General features: G+C 43.5%; 1 protein-coding gene across 1 annotated transcript in view; it reads right to left on the bottom strand.

Annotated features, from left to right (window-relative positions):
* Positions 1–624: 624 nt before the first annotated feature.
* The window catches only part of NUFIP1 (nuclear fragile X mental retardation protein interacting protein 1), a gene marked incomplete at its 5' end in the record, with an annotated part of 23,400 nt that continues 15,091 nt past the window's right edge, over positions 625–8,933 (bottom strand). Inside the window, 3 exons of the mRNA XM_009586735.1 lie at positions 625–963; positions 4,301–4,533; positions 6,288–6,416. Coding sequence (XP_009585030.1) covers positions 625–963; positions 4,301–4,533; positions 6,288–6,416 — 701 coding nt within the window. The remainder of the gene's footprint in view (positions 964–4,300; positions 4,534–6,287; positions 6,417–8,933) is intronic.

Raw genomic sequence — 8,933 nt, 5'->3', positions numbered from 1 at the left:
TCTGCACCCTTATTTCCATTTCTCTGCTCAATTAACAAATTAGTTCAGAGAGGAGGAGACTCCTGGTGCAAGCTGTACTTTTAGAGCCAAGGTCAGTTATATCTTCCATTTCATTTCTTCATTTTATACTGGATATATTACATTTATATTGGATATATTATACCAAATAAAGCTGGGGAAAAAATATGCACTGAAATATGCATTTCATACACTGAAATACTTCTGAACACTCAGATACTCCCAGACACGCCAGACCATGATTTCACATGAGGAAGATCCATCCTACCACAACACTACTTGGCTCTGGTGATGGACTGACACACATTGCATAACGAGGTAAAACATTCAGAGCTCTGAAGCTTGAAAGGGGGGATCCACACCTACTCTAGGGAAGGTCATACTCTGTGCCACTGCTGCCATTCTGCCATGGGGAAATGCAATGACTCAACGCGGATGCTGTTTTCACAAGGAAATGGCCATCTCGGGCAGAACAGATCAGAAAAGTGGTTTTAACAGCTTTCAGTATGTACTTTAATGATTATTTTGTTATACTGATGTCTTTCAAAAAGCTTCAGTCAGGTAGAAAAGGTGAGCCTTTGTTTTATTGTCCAGAACAGGTATCTTCTACAGTGCTTCTTCACACTGAATTGATGGGGTTTCCCATGTGTCCTCATCTGCCAAGCGAGCCATCTGTGAAGTCTGGTCCACAGGTGCTTTCTCACCCTGGGCTATTAATAATGCAACTTCTTCTCCTCCTGCTAACTGAAGGTCAGAGCTACAAGAACAATTAGATTCATCGAGTTTGTCCGTCAAAGACTCTGCTGTAATTGTAGAGGACTGTTCAGTCTCTGTTTGAGCTTGTGGTTCTGTTTTAAAATGAAGTCCAAACACGTTATTTTGGATGAGGTATCGAACACACTGCAAAATCACATTCCTTTCGTGTCGGATGTCCTGGGCCAGTAACTGGAAAGAAAGAAGAGAAGATGATGCACATTTCCGACTATTGCTCTGTAGCTGATACAAGCCTAGCAAGATGTACAGCTCTACTCAGTAATTTTGAGCATCTCTGAATTTAAATAGTCGGCTCTCTCACAGGAGTCCTGGACACGCAGAGCAGGAGACCACCTTACCAGAGACAGCACAGGAAAGCCACATGTTCCCACATTGGGTGCTTTCCCACCAACTGACTGGGGCTTTGGCAGGGCATGTTTGACAGCGCTACCGCCCAGCTTGCTGGGCTGGGAGATCTAAGGGCTTGCTGTCCCCTCCTCCCTCACGCCAGCTCGTGCTGATCAAACCTCTTACTGCACCAGTCCAACTCACCAGCCAGGAGAAAACGAACCTGACAATTAGCAGCAAGTAGTAGGGCATTCTGGGTGTATTTTTGGTTGGTTGGGTTTTTTTGGGGGGTGGGTGGTGTCAAAAACTGAACAGGGTAAGCAAAAGGCCCAGCATAGCAGAGAAGAAGAGATGGGACCAGGCATCCGGAGAGGAGGCGGCAGGGAGGGAGCTGCCCTTCTGGGCAGCAGCAAGCTGCTAGAGCAGCGCAGGTTGGTGGCCAAACACCACTCTTACAATGACAGAGGCTCATAATGGCCGTGATTCACTATGGTACTGGCACATGACTGTACCACTGAAAGAGATGAAAAATACACACATGCCCAAAGTGCACATTTAAGCACTGCTCATTTAGTGCCATTAATGCACTAAGGCAGGTAGAACAAGTGACAAATCTGATGGTATCTTTTGGATTAAGCTGTCAGTCTCAGTTTGCTTAGGTGGTAGAGAACGTCACGGAATATACCTAAATACCAGGAATTTCCTCCCCAACTGTCTGACTATAGACCCAGATGATGATGTTCTCATACCATGGACTGTAATTAACATCTGAAACAAAGAACGCATTCCAGGCCAAGTATTCCAGTACAAAGGATAGCAAATCTATTAGCATCTTTTACACTCTCCAAGTTATATTGTATCTGTAATTTAATATCCCATGCATTTTTAATTAGAAAACCCCTAGGAGTAAAAGATACTTACAAATATAAGGAAAGGGCAGGTTTCATCAGGTACCAGACTATGGATTTAAATAGCAATAACTGGTTTGGGCTATAATCCACAAACCTAAGTCTAATAGGTTAATCAAAGTGCTAGAAACCTCCCTCATCTCCTTTAACCTCACTAAAGTTCATTTTGGTATTTAAAAAAAAAAAAAAAAGATCAGCCAGAAGGACCTTTTGTCATTGCAAGTGTCAGTCGAACTAGTACTTTGAACAAACAACAAGTTTAAAGCAAGTGGCTAAATCTGCAACTACCTGATCGTTTGCAGGAGATCTGTATTACACATTCTAGCTAAATTTGGCTTGTAATGTCGCAGAGAAGCTTTTTTGTTGTTGTTGTAATAAGCTTCGAAGTGGTTTAACCAGCCACTTTCAAATGTGCATATTTCTATTTAGACTAGTTATTAAGAGGTGTTACAAGCAGCTGACACCTAAAATGGGCCTTCAGAAACCTCCCGTCTGAACTAAGAGACGCACATTAGGACAGAGAAGGGATGGCATAGTGATGTTGTCTTTGTTGGACTGAGAGAAACTGCTGAATTCCCAAATGGCCAAATAAAGGCACAGATGGGATGCACCATCACCCTATAAAAAGACTGTATCTTTATATTATATTTTTTAATGCAGGGATGGGTATCAGTGGAGTGATGCTACACAGGCTTTTTATTTCGTCAGCATACAGAATGGCTAAACGCACATGACTATTTGCACGGCTACAATAAACACGTTTTAGTAGTGCCCAAGCTCACTACCGAATGAGTGCCAATAGACATCTGCAGCTATTTCCTACCTCCCCCCTTTTTTTTTTTAAAGCATCATTTCACTGATATAAAATCCTTTTCTTAGCAATTCCACTTCCTTACATTTTGGATAAATTCTCAGCAGTGACTCACTAAAATTTCAACTTTGCTTTCTCAAGGTTTTTATACACTGACCATTTCTGACAGCGGAAGCCTACCTGCAAATCTCAGGCACTCCTCTGTGATTCACAGCCACAGTAAACATCCTTTAACAACAGTTTTGAGCAACATTAAAAGGCAAAAAACCCACCAAAATGAAATTTTAAAAATGGACTATACGGGCAAGCTCCAATTCAGGCTTCCAATGTTCTGCCAGCTTCTCTCAGCATGTGGGACTTCATATGACTTTTTTCCAGAGTCCTCACTGCTTTGATCACCAACAACTTTGAAGAGCAAGAGATAAAGACGACTACATGTTTAGGGAGCTACACAAAGGGCAAACACTTCCTTTTCAGTCGCTAGGAGTTTTAATTCTTGGCAGCAACTGTAGTATGTGCTAAAAGGACTATGAAGGGATTTCTCCCACATCTGCAGCTTGGGATGTGGCTTATCAGGTATCTCTTGCCAAGCATCCTGTGCTGTTTCAGAGCCCTTATGTCAGTGGCACCCTGCTTTCTCTTGTGCTCTGCACACAGCAAATTTTCCTTTAACCAGGGAGCTTTATGCTGGCTATTTACAGAATCATAAGGGTAGCCTACCTATCTGATACTGCTTTTGAGTACTAAATGCAATAAAAACTTTAAAGTTTTGTTTATACTAAAGAAAGCCACCAAGCTTCCAAATAGGACATTTTGCACTGTTACTGAGAACAGAATCATAACACCTTGGACTCACCCCTACAAACCTCTTTTTACCCTTCTGAGATACCAACTTGCTCTTCAAGGTCCCAGTGCTGTCACTTCCTCAGATTGGCCTACACGTGCCTACAGAGAAGAAATCCATGCATATGCAGGTTGCAGCTCAACACCACTCTACAGTTTAAGTCACCAACACCTGTATCAACAAGACCTCTTTGACGCAGTCAAAGAAAAAATTGTGTGCTCCTCGATCAGAGGAAGGCAGCTGAACAGCAAAGCCGGGAGTAAAGGGAGGAAGATTAGAATAAGGCTGATGGGATCATACACAAACAAAACCTACCAGATACTACCACAGGGAGGGGAGAGGGAGGAATAAAGGTTTTGTCCTTTGTGCAGTTCATTTTAGGCACGTGATTAAGTCGTCGTCTCTTGCTCACCAAAGTCAGTCATTACCTGAATGCATACCAGGGTATTTCTGTTTGTCTACTTAAGCATCTACACTTTCTCAGAGTGAAATGCTCACTTCGCTATTTTAAGACAGGACCTTTGCTAACAGGCTAATTTCCCACAGGGAAGAGGAGAACCGCTCACAAATAGTGCTACTCTTGTACAGGAGACATTATTTTAGCACTAAGACTGTTACCATTTCCAGAAGAGTTGGACGGCGCTTCGGAAGGAGAGGTAATGTTTTCTTGCCCCAGTTATCAGGCCCTCTGGGGGAACGTGCGTTTGAATTCGAGCTCCTTAACATCGTGCCTGCATACTGTGGACGTTTTTGATTCGGGTTTCGACTCCAAGGAACATAAGTAGTTTGAGGCGTATTTCTGAGTGCAGCCTGGTTTTTCTCAGCTTTTGTTGCAGTCTTGACAGGGATTTCTTAAAGAAAAAGAACACACTTTCATCTCAAACTTAAAAGCCTCTTTAACATGCTTATATCCCCATGCACTGGCAGTTCATTAGTCCTATTCTTGCTCATACAACCTGATGTGAAGATGTTCAAGGTTTACTCAGAGGAAGGGAGGGTTTTGTTTGGGCTGGGTTTGGGGTTTCTTTTAAAATACAAAGAACAATCTCTAAACATTCACAGAAAGCAAAACAAGGTATTTAAATTCTGCAATACAAAAAGAAAAATAGAAGCAGTAAGAGTTGAACGAGATTTTCAAACCTCTGCTTTGTTATTCACTTAGAAAGAACATTGCTTCTGCTTCACAATGTAGCTTGCTGCAAATTTGGCTGCTGAGAAAATCATGATACAGTTAGGACAGAGGATGCCCAAGTTCAATTCCCTGCCTACTAGATGCTCTCTGTAACTTTGGGTAGGCCATCTAGGGCGAGTAAGGCATAGCAACTATCTGCAAAAACAAGGAGCAGCAGCCGTTCTCTACCATACACTGATGCATACACTCAAGAGAAGCCCAAAATCCAAGTACTACAGAGTTCAAGTCTGCAACACCCAGAAGCCTTCTATGGAAAAAGCCCCTAAGGACATGGAAATTAGTTCACAGGGGGAGCACAACAGCTTTTTTCTGGCACTATTCAAACATGATTTGAAGTGAGACTGAAGACCAACTAGGGGAAAAAAGGCTTGGGAAACTCAATGACATACACACTAACCAAAGATATTTTATGCCCCCCCCTTCAACCCAGGACATGCTGCTGAGAAAAGGCAAGCAAAGAAGGGGGAAAAACCCCACTTGATCTTTCAGGAAACTCTGTTTGAGGCTTTTGAAAGTATGCTGTAGGGCGGCAGGGTGAAAAGCATTAGATGCGGCACAGGCCATTAGATGTGGACAAGCCCATCCCCGTGCACCGGCTGTCTGCACAAATGCTGTGTTCTGTCCAGGTGCTTCTCTTGAGACTGGGAGCTATCACCATACTGGGAACAAGTAACGGCTCACCCAGTAACCCCAGTCAGTGCTCAAAACTGGGAGAAGGGAGGAATGGGGAAACAAGAGGAGCAGGATAATGGCATATCCTTCTACTCCTCCCAGCCTGTTTTTATGCATGGCTTACACCAGTACTAGCATGCACTGTCACTGAAAGCAAACTGGAAAGGATCTGTACACAGACCACAAAAACATCCCTGTGCATAACCTTTTACAAGCTTCTCTTTTTACTTGTATAAGCCTAAAAATCAACAGGTACAAGACAGCTCTGAATTACAGCACTGGTAGACAGGCCAGAAATTCAAAGGCATTTCCATAGCCAAGTGTTTTGGAGGTACAGCCACTGAACTAGCATTACATTAACATCTTTGCTAAATATAAGCCACAGCTTACACGTTGTATTTTCTTCTGCAAAACCTCTGATTTCTCTTAAAAGTGTTTTCTCAAGAAATTGTAAGTACTATGTAGGTTCTGTCTGGCACTGATAATCTGCAGCTTTCAGCAGGTGGGGATGCAGCTGTAAAGAGCTACCACTGGGCTACTGCACTCATAAATGCTGCATTTATAAATAAACGGGACCTGGACAATTGGATAGGAGATGGCAAAGGACCAAACACAGCAGAGGTGAAGCCCCCTACCCTTCCCAAAGAAGATCAGATCTTATCATTGCTTGCAGTCCACACCAGCACAGTGACGTAGGGGAGAAGGGGAGAGGAGAAGGGCAGAGGACACACTCCTACGCACCTTCGGGCTCGCTGTCAGACGCGCTGCCGTAGTTGGCCAACAACGAACTCAGGGCGGAGGTGACCTGCTTGGGAACAACAGTGAATCCCAGCCTCCCGTCTTCGGCTGCTGCTTCATCCTTGTCGGATTCTGCAGGGAAAGAAAAGTCAAGAGGGATTTTTCCCAATACGCCTGCGTGCTAACAGCCAGCCTTGCTGCTAAATCCCCATCTCACCGCTACGCAAGACTGATGCTGAGCACCATTGCTCAACACCGTGGACTGATAAAAAAAACCCACACTTGCCTACCCTCTACAGACATTCAGCAGCAAAGTCGTCTCACCACTGGTTTACAGTCCTGCCAGCAAAGCTACAGAAGCAAAAAAAAAAAAGTTTCCTGAACAAGAGCTTGGGCTTTCTGGTTCTTTCTTCACATATCAAACGTAATTATAGGTTTTATTATCAAGTGTAGGTAAAGAAAGAGAGAGAATTTCATAATATGTTTTGAAGTCTTGCCGGATTTAGTCCTGCGGAGGCGGGGGAGAATAATTCAAAAGCCAGTCGGAGGGGGTGGGAAGGAGAATTAGGCTCATTCAAAGTGCGAATTTAAGAGCAAAGAAATTTTTGGATAGTAAAAGAAGTTCATAAGGGACACTGAGAACCAAGGCTACAAATTAAACGGTCAGTTTTCAGCAGTAATTCAGAGCATTTGATAGTTAAATCCCTGCAAAGCATTACAGACATGCACGAGTAAGCCAGGTATTACAGTCTCAAACTGCCCCAAAAGAGAATACCGGGAAGACAGGAGGCAAGCGGACCAAAAAATGCTGAAATTGAGGATACTAGGAAAATAGAGTCCTACCAGAAAAAGACTCCTGAAAACAAACAAATTGTGATGGCTTTAGTTTGAAACAAAGGATCTATATGCATTAAAATCTTGGAAAGACTTTCAGGTGAACAGTGCTAGAGTTAGCAGGAACACTAGGAAATGCTTTTCAGTAACACGCCTGCACACAAATTTCGCACGCACACCCACACCCCCCACTCCCACTACTAGAAACATTTTGAGAAACTAGTAGCCTGTTGAGACTTCTAGAAAAAGACTTGTTGCAATCTTATTTTCACAAAGAAAAAGAGTTGTGCCCTCTCCCATCCCCTGTCCATCTAAGCCTGCCCCACAGGAAAGCTGCCTCACACTTAAGAAGATTTTACTGAAATAAACACTTTTGAGATCTTTATTTTGCAATCACAAATGTTTCTCTATTCTCTTCTAATATATCACTAGCAATTGGCAATTTGATTCATTGGAGCTCATGCCGTTCGGTAAAACAACTTTTAGGTAAATATGCAGGTATTTAGCTAAACTACCTACCTGCCTCTTTTTACTTTGAGGTCTTTTTTAAGAAAGGTTGATTCTCACTGGTTTAGTAATCATGCCCATTTGCAATTACATTGGAAGCTCATGCTAAATGCGGTTCATTTTTCTAATGGAGAATACATAGCATCTGCATATACTTAAGCAATTATAAAACCAGCATTTACTCCAAGTTATTTTGATTCATTGCTGCTTTTTTCTATCCCATCCAAAATGTTGCATACTGCGGTTGGGTGCCTTTTCTTTTCATAGAATCATGGAATAGTTTGGGTTGGGAGGGACCTTTAAAGGTCATCTAGTCCAACCCCCCCTGCAGTAAGTAAAGACATCTTCCACTAGATCAGGTTGCTCAGAGCCCCTTCCAACCTGACCTTGAATGTTTCCAGGGATGGGTCATCTACCACCTCTCTGGGCAAGCTGTCCCAGCCTGTTTCACCACCCTCATTGTAAAAAATTTCTTCCTTATATCTAGTCTAAATCTACCCTTTTTTACTATAAAACCAATTCCCCCTTGCCCTGTCGCAACAGGCCCTGCTAAAAAGTTTGTCCCCATCTTTCTTATAAGCCCCCTTTAAGGACTGAAAGGCTGCAATAAGGTCTCCCTGGAGCCTTCTCTTCTCCAGGCTGAACAACCCCAACTCTCTCAGCCTTTCTTCATAGGAAAGGTGTTCCATCCCCCTGATCATTTTCCTGGCCCTCCTCTGGACCCACTCCAACAGGTCTATGTCTTTCCTGTGCTGAGGACCCCAGAGCTGGACACAGCACTCCAGGTGGGGTCTCACCAGAGCAGAGCAGAGGGGCAGAATCCCCTCCCTCAACCTGCTGGCCACGCTTTGATGCAGCCCAGGATACGGTTGGCCTTCTGGGCTGCGAGCGCACATTGTTGGCTCATGTCCAGCTTTTCATCCACCAGTACTCCCAAGTCGTCCTCGGCAGGGCTGCTCTCAATCCCTTCACCCCCCAGCTTGTGTTGATACTGGGGGTTGCCCCGACTCAGGTGCAGGACCTTGCACTTGGCCTTGTTGAACCTCATGAGGTTCACACGGGCCCACTTCTCGAGCTTGTCCAGGTCATTTTCTTTAAAGAATTACTTTTAATTTGCTTTTTAGCAAATTAGGAAAACACATTTACTGGAATACATTTTCTCTTTGGGAGCAACGTGTTTGGAGGAAGCATTATGCACTATGGAATACAACTGACTGTTTCTGGTCAGTAGATCCCTCAAAATTTTACACCTGACAGGCTCATCATTTTACCTTGTTTGTGCTTATAAATCAAGAGGAAAATTCTGTT

Source organism: Fulmarus glacialis, unplaced genomic scaffold, assembly GCF_000690835.1.
Source record: "Fulmarus glacialis isolate BGI_N327 unplaced genomic scaffold, ASM69083v1 scaffold31091, whole genome shotgun sequence".
Taxonomy (NCBI): domain Eukaryota; kingdom Metazoa; phylum Chordata; class Aves; order Procellariiformes; family Procellariidae; genus Fulmarus; species Fulmarus glacialis.
Note: the sequence above shows the minus strand (reverse complement) of the source record. Positions and strands in the feature narration are given on the sequence as shown.